The sequence below is a fragment of the Dendrobates tinctorius genome, unplaced genomic scaffold, assembly GCF_039654945.1.
Source record: "Dendrobates tinctorius isolate UK_male_01 unplaced genomic scaffold, ASM3965494v1 ptg000387l, whole genome shotgun sequence".
Lineage (NCBI taxonomy): Eukaryota > Metazoa > Chordata > Amphibia > Anura > Dendrobatidae > Dendrobates > Dendrobates tinctorius.
Genome location: NW_027362053.1, coordinates 640,004 through 660,968, shown reverse-complemented (window position 1 = coordinate 660,968; position 20,965 = coordinate 640,004). Strand labels below are relative to the sequence as shown.

At 45.3% G+C, this 20,965-nt stretch overlaps 1 protein-coding gene across 2 annotated transcripts in view; it reads left to right on the top strand.

The window, feature by feature from the left end:
- Window positions 1-5,503: 5,503 nt before the first annotated feature.
- POLD4 (DNA polymerase delta 4, accessory subunit) overlaps window positions 5,504-20,965 on the top strand; it is a 30,717-nt gene continuing 15,255 nt past the window's right edge. The window contains exon 1 of one of the 2 annotated variants that reach the window (XM_073563398.1): window positions 5,504-5,788. In XM_073563398.1, coding sequence (XP_073419499.1) covers window positions 5,548-5,788 — 241 coding nt within the window. In that variant the 5' untranslated portion in view covers window positions 5,504-5,547. The remainder of the gene's footprint in view (window positions 5,789-20,965) is intronic. The other variant, XM_073563399.1, reaches the window with a different exon arrangement.

Here is a 20,965-nt window from a genome sequence, read left to right as displayed (position 1 = left end):
TTCTTTCCTTTCCCTCACAGGTGACAGCGCTTACCTACATAGCCATAGGAATAGACTGGGTCTCATCTCCACTGAAGAATAAGGGCGATTCCTGTTGCATAATGCCTCTAGCCCGCAGCCTGCGATCCATGCGAACCGCTTGGACCATGGCATCCTCCAGGGAGTCAGGCGGAGGATGGAGTGCCAAAGCATCCTTCAGACGTTCACACAGGCCTCTGTGGAACAGCCCCCCGAAGGGCGGCATCACTCCAGGAAATCTCCGCTGCCCAACGTCTGAATTCAGTACAGAACCATTCGGCCGAGTGCTCCCCCTGACAGACACTCATTACTTTGTCCTCAGCCAACCGCACTCTATCAGGCTCATCATAAATAAGCCCTAAGGCTTCAAAAAATGCATCCACAGACATTCTCTCAGGGGCAGAAGAGGAAAGCGAGAACGCCCAGGCTTGTGGGGACCCCCTAAGCAGGGACATCACCACCCCCACCCTCTGTTTCTCATCCCCAGAGGAGCGGGGTCTCAAAGAAAAAAAAAGCTTACAGCCCTCCTTAAATGCCCTGAACTCATCCTTGTTACCAGAAAATATATCTGGCAATTTAACCGGGGATTCAGGTGGGATTAAAATGACATCTCTATTCCCCACCTGCTGGAAGCCTGCGGAAAGTACCCCCTGAACTGAGTCCTCAACCCGCCGTTGGGACTGGGCCAGAGCTTGGTGTTCCAAACAAAGCTTCTGCAGTGACTGAGTCAAGCTTTTCACCTGCTCAGATAACGCACACATTGGGTCCATGCTGCAGAAGAGAGGAGAGAAAAAAAAATTGTAGGCCAGTTATAATGTCAGAGACACCGCACTGAACTTGCTCACTGAGCCAGTGCACGTGTCCTAAGTAAAGCGAACAGTGCTCAAAGCTACCTGTGGAGCGGGCAGCAACCGAATAGATGCGTACTTCAGAGCTGCAGGACCTGAAGCACGTGACTGCTGGGGGCGTGGCCTAAACTCCACAGAGCTAGGAGCTGCAAGACAATTCTTAGCAGAGTAACTGCGAGACAAAGTTACCAAGGGGAATAGACAGTGAGAATAGTCAGGACGTAGCCAATGAGTCACACACAGAGATAGCTGTAGGGTACCAAAGGGGGCGAGCAAAGAGTAGTCAGGTCACATGCAATGAGTCATACACAGATAGTTGCAAGGTACAAGAGGGGCGAGCAGAGAGTAGTCAGGTCACATGCAATGAGTCATACACAGATAATAACGCAGTACAAAATCAACAGGCAAACTCACAACGGGAAACAGAATCGGGTCAGAACCATATAAACAAGCTATAGCAACAAACAGGCACACGGGGGTCAGCACACTAGGCCAATGGCAAAAGTATAACTGGCAGGGATTGAAGCTACCCAGGGGTTTATGAAGCTCTCCCAGAACCAGAAAGAGGCCACAATCATTAACCCCAAGTGTGCAGGTCAAAACCTGCACAGAGCTCCAGACATTAACCCCCGGTGTGCAGCTCAAAAACCCGCACTGGGATCATGACACTCCCATCTCGTCACGCCCTTCTTCTCCACGCCAACGGCCATTTTTAATGTTCATTTTACAGTCTATTAAATTGGATCTTCTGCACATTCTCAAAAGTCTTAAGTCCAACAAATTGTGACGGCCGTCTGCGAATCTGGGCTGCAGTAGGGACAGCACCCCGAGTAACCCTGAGACCCTTAACCCCTATACAGGGATCTGGAATTGTAGCAAGGCCCGGGGTAGCTGTCTAGATTAGCAGTGGACCAGAGCAGGACGGCCGCCGAGGGGTCAAAACTAAAACCCGTAATCAAGGTCAGGAGGCAGGAGTCGGAGGCCGGAGGGCAGCAGAGGCACGAAATCAGCAGACAGAAGGAGAGTCAAAAGTCCAGGCCAGGGTCAGTAAAACCAGGAGGGCAGCAAGGTACAGAATCAGCAGGCAGAAGGAGAGTCAGGAATCCAAGCAAAGGTCAGCGTCAAAAAATCGGAAGAGAGGCGGAGGTGCAAAAACGGCAGGCAATAGAATGGTCAGAAATCCAGGCTGAGGTCAGAGTTTTCACTATAGCAAATTACAAAGTAGCACGCAGGGGAACCGAGAATATATCCAGCGGCTTGCAAGACCAGTCCCAAGGTATTTGAGGGATCAGGTCCTCCCTCACAGGTTCCTGGACTGATGATGTAATTAGGACCGCCCCCAGGACCAGGCCAGATGGAGATGCAGTAAGCCCTACATGACTGACAGAGGGGCGGAGCTTGCGCCCACCAGATGCCTGCACAGGAGCCACTTCCCTGTCACCACCCTCACCCTGGAGCGAACCACGGCACCTCCCAGTGGCTGAGGCAGGAACAGCCGTCCCTGAGTCCGACGGAGACGTGACGGTTCGGCGCCTCCTAGTGGCCGAGACAGGAACCGCAGGCCCCGAGTCTGGTGGTGACGTGTCAGTCCTGCGCCTCCTAGTGGCCGAAGCCGGAACAGCAGGCCCTGAGTCTGGCGGCGACGTACCAGTCCGGCACCTCCTAGTAGCCGAAGCCGGAACAGCAGGCCCTGAGTCTGGCGGCGACGTGACACAAATCCTAGGCGCACAGAACCCGATGGCATCAGGTCTCGTCATCCTGTTCGTGACGCCAAGTTGGGTCGCCCTCCCAGGGCTGTGGGGTACTCGGTACCGGGCCGGTATCGACGGGACGTGTCACAGCAGCGGTGACCCGGACCGTGGCCCTGGGCGCCCAATGAATAGGAAGATGTAGTGAATGGTGGAATGTAGTTAGATGAATAGTTTGTGACGCCACCTGTGGTGTTCGGCAAGGGAGGTGTTAAGCCGACGCTGCAGACAGATCCTCTGGGACGGATGGTGTGGTACAGCAAGGATGTTATGGCCCTCCACAGGCAGGGCTGTTGTCCCAGGGCAGTGTAGATGTGGAGACACTTAGATGGTATAGTGTTTGGCGCAGGGGATGTAGCGTTGCCAGGCGGATGGACACAGGAAGGAATGGAGGACACCAGGGCATGTAGTTCCAAAGCTTTACTCACAGTCTGTAGTGCCCGCTTCTGAGCCGTGTCCTCCGGGTCAGGGACTCAGTCAACCTCCAGGCAAGATGGAATGCTTCCTTCCACACTCCGCCAACTTATGTGCCTTTCCTGAACGTCTCCTCTATAGCGCCTTTAAGTGTGAAGATCTCTTAGTACAGAGTTACACTGGAGATCCTCCTGACAGATGTTCCCAAGAACTCTACTTGCACGGCCGACAGCTGTAGCCTGCTTTGGGGACTCTCTACTCCTAAGTCCCGGCTCTCTATCCGTATTGCTGTTGTGTCCTCAAGTCTTAGATGGGAGTAGTGCATTTACAGTCCACTACTCCACCGGTGTCTGCTGCAGAACCATTAGTGTCCATGCAACCTCGAGGACCGGGCACCGGCCTTGCGCTTAGAACTTCTAGGCAGGGTTCTTCCTCTAACCCACGTCCTCTGTGTTCCCTTTTACTCCTACGTTCCATACTTGTCTTTCTCTCCTATGGAAGCTCAGGCTTCAGTTCAACGTCTTTCTCCTGCTTTCCTTTCCCGTGCCAGCTGGCTCAGATCACTGAGGCAGCTGCAGCATTCCTTCCTCCATCCCTCTTCCAGGGATCCCCACTCCTCTCCGAGTGGCTTCCTCTCTCCCACTCTCCTTCTGACTGACTGACCTGTAATCCTAAACCATCCCGCTCTTTTATGTGTTCTGAACTCCACCCACCTCCCAGCACGTCTAGTGTTCCAAGCAGGGAACCACCAAAGGGGCTCTGCTTCTCTCTAAGCAAGGAGCCACAATGTGGTTTTGCTGAACTACTCTATTGTGTGGGGTGCGAGTGTTGGAGCGTGGTCAGGAGCCCCCAACCTACCTGGATGGTGGGGCACCACACCTTAGGAGGTGTAGTACCTCTGTGGCGACTGAGCCTCAGGGGCGCCACACAAGCCACTCATAAGCATCAAGAATCAAAAGGCTAGACTGGACTTTGCTAAAAAACATCTAAAAAAGCCAGCACAGTTCTGGAAGAACATTCTTTGGACAGATGAAACCAAGATCAACCTCTACCAGAATGATGGAAAGAGAAAAGTATGGCAAAGGCGTGGTACAGCTCATGATCCAAAGCATACCACATAATCTGTAAAACACGGCGGAGGCAATGTGATGGCTTGGGCATGCATGGCTGCCAGTGGCACTGGGTCACTAGTGTATATAGATGATGTGACACAGGACAGAAGCAGCCGAATGAATTCTGAGGTATTCAGAGCCATACTGTGTGCTCAGAGCCAGCCTAATGCAGCCAAATTGATTGGTCGTCGTTTCATACTACAGATGGACAATGACCCAAAACATAAAGCCAAAGCAACCCAGGAGTTTATTAAAGCAAAGAAGTGGAATATTCTTGAATGGCCAAGTCAGTCACCTGATCTCAACCCAATTGAGCATGCATTTCACTTGTTAAAGACTAAACTTCAGACAGAAAGGCCCACAAACAAACAGCAACTGAAAACCACCGCAGTGAAGGCCTGGCAGAGCATCAAAAAGGAGAAAACACAGCGTCTGGTGATGTCCATGAGTTCAAGACTTCAGGCAGTCATTGCCAACAAAGGGTTTTCAACCAAGTACTAGAAATTAACATTTTATTTTGGTCCCTTTAAAAACAGAGTGGCACATGTTAAGGAGCTGAAACTCCTAAACCCTTCATCCAATTTTAATGTGGATACCCTCAAATGAAAGCTGAAAGTCTGAACTTCAACTGCATCTGAATTGTTTTGTTTAAAATTCATTGTGGTAATGTCTAGAACCAAAATTTGAAAAATGTTGTCTCTGTCCAAATATATATGGACCTACCGGTATAATACTGTAGTATATAGTATAAGCGCTCAGATGATAGTAGGTTCAAGTCCGCTAAGAAAACAAAAAAATATATAAAGTAGAATATAGAACAAAAAGTTTTAAAACAGTAAAAAACATAAAAAAAATTCAAATCACCTCTTTCCTCCAATTAAAAAATGTAAAAAATAAAAAACAGACATATTAGGTATCACCACATCCATAAAAGTCTGATCAATCAAAATATAAAAAATAGTTATGCCATATAGTAAACATAGTAAAGAGAAGCAAAATTGACAAGCCAGAATTGGCGTAATTCAGGCACCACGCTCCACTAAAACATACAATCTATCCCAAAGCGGCATCAATAAAAACGTCAGCTCGCCACACAGAAAAACAAGCTTTTACACGGCGCCATCAATGGTTAAAAAAAATTCCGGATCTCAAATTATGACAGAAATATATATTTTCTTCTTTTACAAACTTTTGTGTTTTTTTCATCACTTTAAAAAAAAAATCAAAGCAAGAATTTGGGATCATGAGGGTCACAGCATGAGAGTCACAAGCTGCTGTCACTATCCGAGCCCTTCACATCTACACTTCACCGTTTACTGTTGTATAATGATCTGCGTCCCCACCGTATGTCCACTAGGTGGCGCAGTTTCGTGCGTACAATGCACACAGGCGTGACTAGTGACATGGATGCTGCAGGCGGGGATACATGCAAAACAAGGAAGAAGTCAGCGTTATCTCGTTACCTGCTGGGACAAGTCTGAGCAGCTCCCAGGAGAGCAGGTCATGGAGAGAAAGCACCAGCTGACTGACTACCTGCCTGTGACCAGGAGAGGCAACAAGAGGGTCAGAAAGCAAAAAGAGAGAGATGATGGGCAGAGGACAGTCAACAGGAAGGCAAAGTCAGCGAGCAGCAAGCAGGACACTAAGGGTAACTATCACTGCGTAACTGTGTGTGAGTTGTCAGCCACTAAGGGCAGCCAATCATTGGTGAGCTGTCAGTCATGGGGGTCAGCCACTAAGAGCAGCCAATCAGTGAGCTGTCAGTCATGGGGGTCAGCCACTAAGAGCAGCCAATCAGTGAGCTGTCAGTCATGGGGGTCAGCCACTAAGAGCAGCCAATTAGTGAGCTGTCAGTCAATGGGGTCAGCCACTAAGAGCACCCTATCATTGGTGAGCTGTCAGTTATGGTGTCAGCCACTAAGAGCAGCCAATCATTAGTGAGCTGATAGTCATGGGGGTCAGCCACTAAGAGCAGCCAATCATTGGTGAGCTGTCAGTCATGGGGGTCAGCCACTAAGGGCAGCCAGTCATTGGTGAGCTGTCAGTCATGGGGTCAGCCACTAAGGGCAGCCAGTCATTGGTGAGCTGTCAGTCATGGGGGTCAGCCACTAAGAGCAGCCAATCATTGGTGAGCTGTCAGTCATGGGGGTCAGCCACTAAGAGCAGCCAATCATTGGTGAGCTGTCAGTCATGGGGGTCAGCCACTAAGGGCAGCCAGTCATTGGTGAGCTGTCAGTCATGGGGGTCAGCCACTAAGGGCAGCCAGTCATTGGTGAGCTGTCAGTCATGGGGGTCAGCCACTAAGAGCAGCCAATCATTAGTGAGCTGATAGTCATGGGGGTCAGCCATTAAGAGCAGCCAATCATTAGTGAGCTGATAGTCATGGGGGTCAGCCACTAAGAGCAGCCAATCATTAGTGAGCTGATAGTCATGGGGGTCAGCCACTAAGAGCAGCCAATCATTGGTGAGCTGTCAGTCATGGGGGTCAGCCACTAAGGGCAGCCAGTCATTGGTGAGCTGTCAGTCATGGGGTCAGCCACTAAGGGCAGCCAGTCATTGGTGAGCTGTCAGTCATGGGGTCAGCCACTAAGAGCCACCAGTCATTGGTGAGCTGTCAGTCATGGGGGTCAGCCACTAAGGGCAGCCAATCATTGGTGAGCTGTCAGTCATGGGGTCAGCCACTAAGGGCAGCCAGTCATTGGTGAGCTGTCAGTCATGGGGTCAGCCACTAAGAGCCACCAGTCATTGGTGAGCTGTCAGTCATGGGGTCAGCCACTAAGAGCCACCAATCATTGGTGAGCTGTCAGTCATGGGGGTCAGCCACTAAGGGCAGCCAATCATTGGTGAGCTGTCAGTCATGGGGTCAGCCACTAAGGGCAGCCAGTCATTGGTGAGCTGTCAGTCATGGGGGTCAGCCACTAAGGGCAGCCAATCATTGGTGAGCTGTCAGTCATGGGGTCAGCCACTAAGGGCAGCCAGTCATTGGTGAGCTGTCAGTCATGGGGTCAGCCACTAAGAGCCACCAGTCATTGGTGAGCTGTCAGTCATGGGGTCAGCCACTAAGAGCCACCAGTCATTGGTGAGCTGTCAGTCATGGGGTCAGCCACTAAGAGCCACCAATCATTGGTGAGCTGTCAGTCATGGGGGTCAGCCACTAAGGGCAGCCAGTCATTGGTGAGCTGTCAGTCATGGGGGTCAGCCACTAAGGGCAGCCAATCATTGGTGAGCTGTCAGTCATGGGGGTCAGCCACTAAGGGCAGCCAGTCATTGGTGAGCTGTCAGTCATGGGGGTCAGCCACTAAGGGCAGCCAATCATTGGTGAGCTGTCAGTCATGGGGGTCAGCCACTAAGAGCATTTGTGCTCGAAACGTGTACAGAGACCTGGAGAATATCCCCATGCGGTGAACTTTGTTGCCGTTACTTGATCACAAGCAGCCATGAATGTATTTTAAATATGATACAATAAAAATCCTGGATTTTAAATTTCTGGCGCTGGACCTTTCTTCCTTTTCTTGGAGTCATTATACGTCCTGGCAGAGACGTGTCCGCGCTCAGAGCTTTTCAGTAGTTCTTACGAACCTACAAGAGGTGAGCTGAAATTTATCTTTTTCAGTATTTATCATCGGTTCGTAGGCACAACAACCAAAGGTCTCCTTGAGACCTCTATGGTTGTTGATGCTGGATTGCTATGAGCGCCACCCTGTGGTCGGCGCTCATAACAATGCAGTAATTCTGCTACATAGAGACGATCTGAGCATCGCCTGTATATAGCAGAGCCGATCAGGCTATGTCAGCTTCTAGCCTCCCATGGAGGCTATTGAAGCATGCCAAAAGTTAAAGAAGAATGTTTTTAAAAATATATATATACCAATAAAAATTATTGAAAATAAAAAAATATATATATATACCGGTATATATATATACCGTATATATAAAAAAAACAGTTTAAATCACCCCCATTTCACGCCATTCAAAATAACACAATAAAAAAAATCCCACATACGTATACTTGGTATCGCCACGTTTAGAATCACCCGATCTATCAATAAAAAAAGATTAACCCGATCGCTAAATGGCGTAGCAAGAAAAAAATCGAAACTCTAGAATTACGGTTTTTTGGGCCGCCACGACATTGCATTAAAATGCAATAACGGGCAATCAAAAGATCATATCTGCATAAATGTGGTATCATTAAAAACATAAGCTCGGCATGCAAAAAATAAGCCCTCACCCGACCCCAGATTATGAAAAATGGAGACGCTACGGGTCTCAGAAAATTGCGCAATTTTTTTTTTTTAGCAAAGTTTGGAATTTTTTTTCATCACTTAGATAATTAAGAACCGAGACATGTTTGGTGTCTATGAAGTTGCAAAGACCTGGAGAATCATAATAGTAGGTCAGATTTAGCATTTAATGAACCTAGCAGAAAAGCCAAACAAAAAATTTGTGGGATTGCACTTTTATTGCAATTTCATCGCACTTGGAATTTTTTTCCCGTTTTCTAGTACACGACATGCTAAAACCAATGGTGTCGTTCAAAAGTACAACTTGTCCCACAAAATATAAGCCCTCACAAGGCAATATTGATGGAAAAATAAAAAAGTTATGGCTCTGGGAAGAAGGGGAGGAAAAAACGAAAACACAAAACCGAAAAAAGCTCCAGTCATGAAGGGGTTAAAGGGTTATTACAAATAAATAATCAATTAATCAATTAAGTAAACTGCTCAGGCGATAATTGACAAACCAATAATCAATATCTACTTGTATTAACCTCTTCCCGACCGCCCACAGTAGATAAACGTTGGCGCTTGCTGGGCTTTGTGCAGCGCCGACGTTAAATAAAATAATTTAAAAAAAAATCGCCAAATAAATTAGAAAAAAAAATATATATTCCCCCAAATAAATCCATTTTTTGGAAATAAAAAAAAAAAAAAACAATAAAAGTACACATATTAGGTATCGCCGCGTCCGTAACGACCCGCCCTATAAAACTGTCCCATTAGTTAACCCCTTTAGCGAACCCCTTAAAAAATAAAAATAAAAAACGAAGCAAAAAATAATGATTTATTATCATACCGCCAAACAAAAAGTGTAATAACGCGCGATCAAAAAGACGCATATAAATGTCCATGGTACCACTGAAAACGTCATCTTGTTCCGCAAAAAACGAGCCGCCACACAGCATCATCAGCGAAAAAATAAAAAAGTTACAGCTCGCAGAATAAAGCGATGCAAAAATAATTATTTTTTATATAAAATAGTTTTCATTGCATAAAACTGACAAAACATAAAAAAACGACCTAAATGAGGTATCGCTGTAACCGTACTGACCCGAAGAATAAAACCGCTTTATCAATTTTACCGCACGCGGAACGGTGTAAACGCACTCCCCCAAAAGAAATTCATGAAACGCTGGTTTTTGTTCATTCTGCGTTCCAAAAATCGGAATAAAAAGCGATCAAAAAATGTCACGTGCCCGAAAATGGTACCAATAAAAACGTCAATTCGTCCCACAAAAAATAAGACCTCACATGACTTGGTGGATCAAAATACGGAAAAATTATAGCTCTCAATATGTGGTGATGCAAAAACTATTTTTACAATAAAAAGCGTCTTTTAGCGTGCGACAGCTGCCAAACATAAACACCGCCATAAATAGTAAATCAAACCCCCCGTTATCACCCCCTTAGTTAGGGAAAAATAATAAAATAAAAAAAATGTATTTATTTCCATTTTTCCATTAGGGCTAGGGTTAGGGTTAGGGGTAGGGTTAGGGCTAGGGTTAGGGTTAGGGCTGAGATTAGGGTTAGGGGTGTGTTGGGGTTGGAGTTAGAATTGGGGGTTTCCACTGTTTGGGCACATCAGGGGCTCTCCAAATGCAACATTGCGTCTGATCTCAATTCCAGCCAATTCTGAGTTGAAAAAGTCAAATGGTGCTCCTTCCCTTCCAAGCTCTGCCATGCACCCAAACAGTGTTTTACCCCCACATGTAGGGTATCAGCCTACTCAGGACAAATTGCAAAATAATTTTTGGGGTCCAATTCTCCTGTTACCCTTAGGAAAATAAAAATTTGAGGGCAAAAATATCATTTTTTGTGGAAAAAAATGATTTTTTTTATTTTCACGTCCGAGCGTTATAAATTTCTGTGAAGCACTTGGGGGTTCAAAGTGCTCACCACACATCTAGATAAGTTCCGTGGGGGGTCTAGTGTCCAAAATGGGGTCACTTGTGGGGAGTTTCCACTGTTTTGGTACATCAGGGGTTTTCCAATCGCGACATGGTGTCTGATCTCAATTCCAACCAAAAACGTCAAATGGCGCTGCTTCCCTTCCAAGCTCTGCCATGCGCCCAAATAGTGGTTTACCCCCACATGTGGGATATCAGCGTACTCAGGACAAATTGCACAATAGCTTTTAGGGTCCTGTTACACTTGGGAAAATAAAAATTGGGGTGAAAAGATCATTTTTGTGGAAAAAATATGATTTTTTAATTGTACCGCTGTACGTTATAAACTTCTGTAAAGCCCTTGTGGGTTCAAAGTTCTCACCACATATCTAGATAAGTTCCTTGGGGGGTCTAGTTTCCAAAATGGGGTCACTTGTAGGGGGTTTCCACTGTTTAGGTACATCAGTGACTCTCCAAACGTGACATGGCGTCCAATCTGAATTCCAGCCAATTTTGCATTGAAAATGTCAAACGGCGCTCCTTCCATTCTGAGCTCTGCCATGCGCCGAAACAGTCGTTCCCCCCCACAAATCAGGTATCAGCGTTCTCAGGACAAATTGCACAATAACTTTTGCAGTCCAATTTGTCCTGCTACCCTTGGTAAAATAAAAAAAATTGAACCTGAAGTATTTTTTTTGTGAAAAAAAGTTAGATGTTCATTTTTTTTTAAATATTCAAAAAAATTCCTGTGACGCACCTAAAGGGTTAATAAACTTCTTGAATGTGGTTTTGAGCACCTTAAGGGGTGCAGTTTTTAGAATGGTGTCACTTTTGGGTATTTTCTATCATATAGACCCCTCAAAGTGGCTTCAAATGTGATTTGGTCCTAAAAATAAAATGGTGCTGTAAAAATGAGAAATCGCTGGTCAACCCTTATAACTTCCTAACAAAAAAAAATTTTGGTTCCAAAATTGTGCTGATGTAAAGTAAACATGTGGGAAATGTTAGTTATCAAGTTTTTTGTGTGCCGTATCTCTGTGATTTAAGGGCATAAAAATTCAAAGTTGGAAAATTGCGAAATTTTCAAAATTTTTGCCAAATTTCCGTTTTTTTCACAAATAAACGCAAGTTATTTGAATGAAATTTTACCACTAACATGAAGTACAATAAGTCACGAGAAAACAATTTCAGAATCACCGGGATCCATGGAAGCGTTCCAGAGTTATGACCTCATAAAGGTACAGTGGTCAGAATTGTAAAAATTGGCCCGGTCATGAACGTGCAAACCACCCTTGGGGGTGAAGGGGTTAAAAAGAGCATTTCCCGCCTACCACGCTGATTCTTCCTATCCAGAGGCTCCCTTTGTGCGAGAATACATCACCACGCCTTCAAAACTAGACAGTAAGCTTGTCAGTCCATAAAATCATTAATGCTTCAAAAAACTCAAAAACAAATGCAATTAATAGCTGTTAATATATACAGTGGCATATAAAAGTTTGGGCACACCTGGTCAAAATGACTGTTTTGTGAACAGTTAAGCAAGTTATAATAATAATAAATTTTATTTCTATAGCGCTGACATATTCCGCAGCAATTTACATTTCAGAGGGGACTTGTACAGACGATAGACATTACAGCATATCAATAATCACATAGATCATAACAGATACCAAGAGGAATGTGGGCCCTGCTCGCAAGCTTACAATCTATGAGGAAAAGGTAGACACGAAAGGTGGGTGGTAACAGTTGCCCTGATTGTATGGACCAGCCATAATGTTGAGTGTGTAACAGTACAGACACAGAGGGCTAATGGACGCATAAAGCATGTGGGAACATGATGCGGGGAACCTGATTATGGTAAAACTTTTGACTGTGCCACACAGGGATAGTTAGGTTAATGTGTTGAGGCGGTAGGCCTGTCTGAATAAATGCGTTTTCAGGGCACGCTTAAAATTGTGGGAATTGGGGACTAATCGTATTGACCTGGGAAGTGCATTCCAAAGAATTGGCGCAGCACGTGTATAGTCTTGGAGACGGGAGTGGGAGGTTCTTATTATTGAGGATGTTAACCTCAGGTCATCAGCAGAAGGAGGGCACGGGTAGGGTAGTATACTGAAACAAGGGAGGAGATGTAGGGTGGTGCTGAGCCAAGGAGAGCTTTTTGGGTGAGGGTAATAAGTTTGTAGTGGATTCTGGAGTGGATGGGTAGCCAGTGTAATGACTGGCACAAGGTAGAGGCATCGGTGTAACGATTGGCGAGGAATATGATCCTGGCTGCAGCATTCAAGACAGATTGGAGGGGGGGAGAGTTTGGTAAGAGGGAGACTGATTAGAAGAGAGTTACAATAGTCCAGACGAGAATGAATAAGAGAAACAGTAAGAGTTTTTGCGGAGTCAAAAGTAAGAAAAGGTCGAATTCTAGAAGTGTTTTTGAGGTGCAGATAACAAGAGCGAGCCAGTGATCGGATGTGGGGGGCAAATGAAAGTTTGGAGTCAAGTATGAGCCCAAGACAGCAGGCATGTTGCTGGGGAGTAAGAGTGGAACCGCACACGGAAATGGCAATGCTGGGTATAGGTACATTAGTAGCGGGAGGAAACACAAGGAGTTCAGTCTTTGACAGGTTCAGTTTCAGATATAGTGAGGACATGATGTTAGACACAGCGCTTAGACAATCGCTGGTGTTTTCTAAACAGGCAGGCGTGATGTCAGGAGAAGTGTATAATTGGGTGTCATCAGCATAGAGATGGTACTGGAAACCAAATCTACTGATTGTTTGACCAATAGGGGCAGTGTACAAAGAGAAGAGGAGGGGGCCTAGAACCGATCCTTGAGGAACCCCAACAGTAAGGGGAAGATGAGAGGAGGAGGAACCAGCAAAAGATATAGTAAAGGAGCGGTCAGAGAGATAGGAGGAGAACTAGGAGAGATCGGTGTCCTTGAGGCCAATGGAACGGAGCATAGTGAGGAGGAGCTGATGATCCACAGTGTCGAATGCTGCAGAGAGATCTAAGAGAATTAGCATGGAGTAATAACCATTTGATTTAGCTGTTAGTAGATCATTAGAGACTTTAGTGAGGGCAGTTTCAGTAGAGTGTAAAGAGCGGAAACCGGATTGGAGAGGGTCGAGAAGATAGTTATCAAAGAGATAGCGGATAAGACGGGAGTGGACCAGGCGTTCCAGGAGTTTAGAGATGAAGGGAAGATTAGAGACAGGTCTATAGTTAGTGGCACAGTTTTGGTCGAGGGATGGTTTTTTAAGTAGTGGATGTGTATGATGGCATGATTAAATGAGGAGGGAAAGATACCAGAAGAGAGAGAGAGGTTAAATATTTTAGTTAGGTGAGTGTTGACAACAGGGGAAAGGGACTGGAGGAGATGTGACGGAAATGGGTCACTGGTGCAAGCGGTTGGGTGAGATGATGCAAGGAGCCTGATTACTTCTTCTTCTGTGACTGATTCAAAATCAGAGAGTGAGCTAGATTCAGTGGGGGAGGGAGGACAGTACATGGTATGAGGTGATTGGGAGATAATCTCCTGTCGGATCTGGTCAATTTTTTCTTTGAAGTAATTGGCCAGATCGTCAGCTCGAAGCTCCGTGGTTGGGGCCTGTACTCTTGGGTTGAGTAGAGGATGAAAAGTGTCAAAGAGACGTTTAGGGTTATTGGACAGTGAGGTGATGAGGGTGTTGAAATAGGTTTGTTTTGAGAGGTGAAGGGCAGTCTTGTATGTTCTAAGCATGAACTTATATGATTCTATGATTCTATGATTATAATGAATGAAATCTTCGTGTAGATTGGATTTTCTCCACAGACGTTCGGCACACATGGAGCACCGCTGCAGGAAACGTGTTTGCAGGGTGTGCCAGGGTTGTCGCCGTCTGTGTTGTGGTGTTCTATGTATAGGAGGTGCAAATTCATCCAGGGCACTTTGAAGTGTTTTATTGTAATACTTCAATGCAGAATCAGGACATGAGAGGGAGGAGATAGGGGCCAATGAAGACTGCAAGTTCTTCATAAGCTTCTGGGTGTTAATGGCCTGTATGGTTCTATGAGTATGGACAGTGGGGGTGACCTGAGCAGCCTGGCAGTTCTTGATAGAGAATGAAAGAAGATTGTGGTCAGAGAGCGGGAGAGGGGAGTTTGCAAAATAATCCACTGCACAAAGCCGAGAGAAGACCAAGTCAAGGGAGTTTCCGTCTTCATGCGTTGGAGAATTAGTAAGCTGCAAAAGGCCAAACGAGGAGGTTAGAGATAAAAGGTGAGTAGCAGATGGGGAGAGGGGAAGAGCAATGGGGATGTTGAAATCGCCCATGATGAGGGTAGGGATGTCACAGGAGAGAAAATTTGGAAGCCTAGTGGCAAAATGATCCAGGAACTGATGGGAGGGGCCGGGAGGACGATATACCACCGCCACTCGCATGAGAAGGGGGTGTAGAGTCTGACAGCATGGACCTCAAAAGAAGGGAAGACAAGTGAGGGTACTTGATGGATAACCTGAAAGGTACATTTGGGTGATAGGAGCAGACCAACGCCCCCACCTGCTCTATTGTCTGATCTTGGGGTATGAGAGAAGTGTAGTCCACCATATCAAAGAGCAGCAGCAGCGGTAGTGTCTGACTGCTGGATCCAGGTTTCAGTAAGAGCAAGAAGGTTAAGAGAATTAGAAAGGAAGAAGTCATGGATGAAGGAGAGTTTGTTACACACTGAGCGAGAATTCCAAAGGGCACAATTAAGAGAGACAAATGGCATGCAGGGAACGTTAATAAGATTAGAGGGGTTTTGAGTGTAGTAGTTGGGGGGTTTGACTTACAGTAACATCATGGTTGGGAGCAATGTCTCCTGCGACTAGGAGAAGGAGGATAGAAAGAGTGAGCAGATGGTTAAGTGATTTGTGAGAGCGTCTCTGATGTTGAATGGTGGGACTGAAAGGATCTGTGCAATTTAGCAATGTGAAAAGAGCGTGAGTGCTATACATAGGAGAGGAAAGGAGTGAGGGGCCGATATGGATGGAGTGTAGAGAGTTAATGCCAGGGTGGTGGATGTGTGTGAATGCCGCGGTCAGGATATAAATTACACAAATGCATATGGTATATATTTGTTGCATTCCAAATGTACAGGGGATAGATGTATATAAATGTCTTACCTGTCTCCTGCCCTGTCTAACTGCCATGTTATACCTGCCTCATACTTTGATCAAATGTACTTCGATTAAATGTGCATAAATGCCCCCTGCAAAATACCTTCCCCAAGCTATGTCTGAATATATAGGAGGCTAATGCTGGGTTCACACGTAGTGGAACTCTCGCAGAAATTACCGCGAGAATTCCGGAATTCCATTCCGCATGAAAATCGCATTTTAAATTCCCGCGATTTTCCCGCGGAAAAACTAGCATTTTGCAAGCGTAATTAGCTTGCAGAATTGCTACCGTTTTCCAAGCGATCTGGAGCATCGCTTGGAGATCTAATTGACAGGTTGGTCACACTCGTCAAACATAGTGTTTTTGACGAGTGTGACCAACTTTTTATTATTGAGGCCGCCTATCCGGCATCAATAGTAAAAGATAGAATGTAAAAAAATAATAATAATAAAAAAATATTGTTATTCTCACCTTCCGACGTCCCGCGCAGCCTTCCCGCCTCTCTCCACGCTCCCGGTCCCAGTAATCCTTTGCGACAATTACTGCGATGACGTCTGTTCTCGCGGGATCGCGACGTCTCGCGGTAATTCACGATGACGTCGCGTGAATGACCGCGAGACTTCGCGATCCCGCGAGAACGGACGTCATCACTCGCAAAGGCTTACTGGGATCGGGAGTGTGGAGAGAGGCAGGAAGGCTGCGCGGGACGTCGGAAGGTGAGAATAACAATATTTTTTATTTTAAATTCTATTTTTTACAGGGATATGGGACCCAAAGCCCGGAGGACAGTCTCCTCTCCTCCAGACCGTGGGTACCATCCGCAAATGTTCTGCTTACTTTTCGCATGGTGTGCACAGCGGAAAGTAAGCAGAACAATGCATTCCTATGGGTGCGGGATCGCTGCGATTCCGCGAAATTAATGAGCATGCTGCGTTTTTTACCGCGAAGCGATTCCGCCGCGGTAAAAACCGCAGCATTAGCACAGCATTGCAGAATCCCATAGGAATGCATGGGATGCTTATTTTTCGCGTTTTCGCGGCAAAATCGCGCAGTTAAAACCACCGTGGAAATGCGAAAAAAACGCCACGTGTGAACCCAGCCTAAGACTTAGATCTCCTTTTTTTTTACTCTCTCTTCTCGTTAATCAATCAAACTAAACTAAGACAGCAGGGCACAATAAATGTATCGATCAGATAAACCAATGTTGAACGTGAAATGATCGCTAAAAGACCTAAAGTTAAAGATGACACACTTCCTGTGTATTTTAGCCCAAAAAATATATAATGTCATGTTTTACATTTTAAAAATTACAAAAAGGATAATGAATTAATGCAAAAGTTTGGGCACCATGCATGGTTATAGTACCTCGTAGTACCCCCTTTTGCAAGTGTCAAAGCTTGTAAATACTATTTGTAGCCAGACAAGAGTTTTTCAGTTTTAGTTTGAAGGATTTTCATCCATTCTTCCTTGGAAAATTCTTCCAGTTCTGTGATTCCTGGGTCATCTTGCATCCTCTGCTATTTTGATGTCTAGCCACAGATTTTCAATGATGTTCAGATCAGGGGACTGTGAGGGCCATTGTAAAACCTTCAGCTTGTGCGTTTTGCGGTAATCTATTGTGGATTTTCACGTGTGTTTAGGATCATTATCAATCTGTAGAAGCCATCCTCTTTTCAACTAAAGCTTTTTTACAGATGATGTTATCTGAGCACACAAATCTCCAAGGGTGCCCAAATGTTTGCATCGGCCCATTTTTATTTTTGTAATTTTTAAAATGTGAAAAATGACAATGTATTTTAGAAAAAAAAACTATATATAAAGAAAATGAGTAATCTTTAACTTTTAGACCTTTTAGAGATCATTTAATCTTCAACTTGCTTGTTTACAATACCAGTAATTTTGACCAGGGGTGCCCACACTTTTACATGCCACTTTTTAGTGCAATAATTTAAACAGGCCCAATATTCCCATGAGCCCCTTTCGCCTAAGGCCCAGGGTCTTCGCATCCACTTTGAATGCACTATGTGGTATCTCACTGTGATCTGTATTCTGTTCTTGTGCCCAGATAAAAGATTATCTCTGTATGGAAGTGATTTAGCCATAAATTATCATCTTCCTCGGAAAAAAATTTAATGTCCTCAGTAATATTCCAGAGATCCAATTTGGGGATGTATCTTGCTGGAGAATAACTGTACTATGAAAGAGTATTATCCACTTTGAAGGTCTTTGAGTCTGACAGTGCGCTCTGTTGCCTGCTCATTACTGCTGATTTGGCAAGAGAGTGCACTGTCATTGTGCACATAGCAGAGTGACAGAGCATGGACTAGCACCGCCCCTGAAACAAAGGTCACCAGTGATGCGTCCTTTCAGGGAGGGGACAAAGGCTGTGGCAGTAACTGCAGCCTCTGCCCACTAATGAATGACACTTTGTTTGAGTATCCCAGCGTGCACCGAGTTCTCAAACGAAGTGTCACCAAAAAGGAAATTGTAAAAAAAAAAAAAAAAGGAAAAGCAGTTAGGGTGTATAGTTAGAGAAGGATATGGAATTTTTAATTTAAGCATACTAGAGAATAGAATAGATTATGGCATAATATTGATAGGGATTTAGGATGAAAATGTGTACCTCAGACCACCCCTTTAAATTTGCTGTTGATGTTATTTTAGTGCTCTGAATATGTAGAAATGTCATTTGAGTCAGTGTCTTAATGGGACTTGAATCCCTGACCTTTATGTTCCACTGCAATAATAATAACAGTTATCAAGTACACCCATGTAAAAACATGTATAAGACTATATCTAGGATCCATGCTGTAAATTGTCTTGAAAGAAATAATTTAATAAATAGCTATTCATGTAGTGCATTATGGAAAATTAAAGTGTGTCAACTACATGCACAAAACCTTCTTAAAGGGAACCTGTCACCTATCTTTTGGCATATAAGATGCGGCCACCACCATCAGGGGCTTATCTACAGCATTCTGTAATGCTGTAGATTATCGCCGATGTATTCTGAAAGATAAGAAAAACGAGTTATATTATACTCAACCAGGGGCGGTCCGGTCCGGGTTCGATGGGTGTCGCGGTCCTGGTCTGGCGCCTCCCATCTTCTAGCGATGATGTCATCCTCCTTGCTTCTTGTTGTGGCTCCTCTTGAGGGAAGAGCAGAGTACTGCAGTGCGCACTGCAGTACTCTGCTCTGCCCTCAACAGGGCAGAGCGGTACGCCTGCGCCAGAGCCACGATGGGAAGCAAAGAAGAGGACATCATCGCTAGAAGATAGGAGGCACTGGACCGCAACACCCATCGGACCCGGACCGGACCGCCCCTGGGTGAGTTTCTTAATTAAATCAGTAAAAAGTGTTCATTTACCCATTTTGATGCCAGCTTTTATGTCCAGAATCTCTTTGGCCAGCCTATAGTGAATTGATTTTGATGCAGTGCATCCCTGTCTGCATGACTGCAGTGTGAGATTAGTGGTCCTTTAGAACCACCACTTATTCAAAATGGCTGTCTGCCCAATTACATACCAACTTTGATATGCAGAATAGTGATGAGCGAACGTTCTCGGATAACGTCTTATCCTGGCACGCTCAGGTGTTATCAGAGCATCTGGGAGTGCTCGTATATTATGTAAGAAGTTATCTGAGCACATTCGCTCCTCAGTAATCCAGAACCAATTTAGTCCGAACGTGGAATTTAATTGATTCTGACATGGGAAATGCCATTCCATGTGTTCGCAGTTTGAGAACTGTGGCCAAAGTATGTGAACCCTTTGAATACAACGGTTACTTGGTCACCTGCCCAATTTGATGCCAGTTTATATATATACTGTGTATATATATATATATATATATATATATATATATATATATATATATATAATAAACAGTATTTCTATAGCGCCGGCATATTCCGCAGCACTTTACATTTCAGAGGGGACTTGTACAGACGATAGACAGTACAGCATAACAAAAGTCACATAGATCAGATCATAACAGATACCAAGAGGAATGAGGGCCCTGCTCGCAAGCTTACAATCGATGAGGAAAAAAGGTAGACACGAAGGTGGGTGGTAAAATGAGTGTATGTACGTGTGTGTGTATGTGTGTATGTGTCAGCCACGCCCACTGCAAATATCAACTAATCACTAAGCATCTTTCATTTCACCAGAGCTGTTTAAAAGAAGCTGAGCTGTGATTGATTGCTATGAGCAACAGTTTTCCCACTTGACAACACCTCAGCAGACACTGACATGGTGGGAGAAATCTAGCATCCCCAGGACCATAAGCTCCCAGCCATTGTCTGCCCCCCAGAAAGAAGCAGAGACCACATGACAGAAATGAATCCCCCCCTCCCGTGTCCATATACCCATCACACATCCTCCATCCATCAATCACATCTTCCCTCTTAAAGGGATCTCCGGTATGGAAGTCAGGGCAAATCCATCCAGTGTTTTGGTTTTGACCCCAGGTCTCTCTTAAAGGTTCTCCGGTATGGAAATTAGGACAGTTCCACTCAGCGCTTTTGTTCTGACCCCAGGGTCTCCTAAAGGGATCATTGGTATGGAAGTTAGGGCAATTCCTCTAAGCGCTCTAGTTCTGACCCCAGGCCCCTCTTAAAGGGATCCCTGGTATGGAAGTGAGGGAAAATCCACTCTGCGCTTTGGTACTGACCCCAGGCCTCTCTTAAAGGGATCATTGGTATAGAAGTCAGGGCAAATCCCTCAGCACTCTGATTCTGACCCCAGGCTTCTATTAAAGGGATCATTGGTATAGATATCAGGGCAAATCCATCTAGTGCTTTGTTTCTGACCCCAGGCTCTCTGGAAGTCAGGGCAATTGCCTTCAATTGCTCTGGTACTGACCCCAGTCTCTCTTAAAGGGATCTCCTGTATGGAAGTTAGGGCAAATCCCTCAGCGCTCTGTGTTATGAATGAGTCACCGAAGGAGGAAAAAACAAAAATACAAGCTAAGTCCAGAAAACTGGAGAGGTTGGTAGCTATCGGATTGCAGACCCCTGATCCTATCCACAACAACTAACAGTAGCCGTGGGGGGTTCCTACGATGCCCTAGACCCCTCGATCACAGCCGGAGAACTAAATAGGCCTAAAGAAAGAAAGAGGAAATCCAAATACGACTCCAAAGTCTGGTTTGTTCTCTCCGTCTGCGCCATTGGTCTGAGGGTGAAACGCAGAGAAGAAGGACAACTGAATTCCCAGCTTGGAACAGAAAGTCCTCCAAAATCTAGACACAAACTGAACTCCTCTGTCAGATACTATGTTCTCAGGAATCCCGTGCAAGCGAACCACCTGTTGCAAAAACAAGGGCACCAACTCAGAGGAAGATGGCAACTTAGGGAGTGGTACAAGATGGACCATCTTAGAGAATCTATCACAAATCACCCAAATAACAGTCATTCTCTGATAGACAGGCATATCAGAGATAACATCCATTGAAATATGGGTCCATGGCCTCCTGGGCACCAGCAAAGGCATCAACAAGCCACTAGAGCGAGAACAAGGT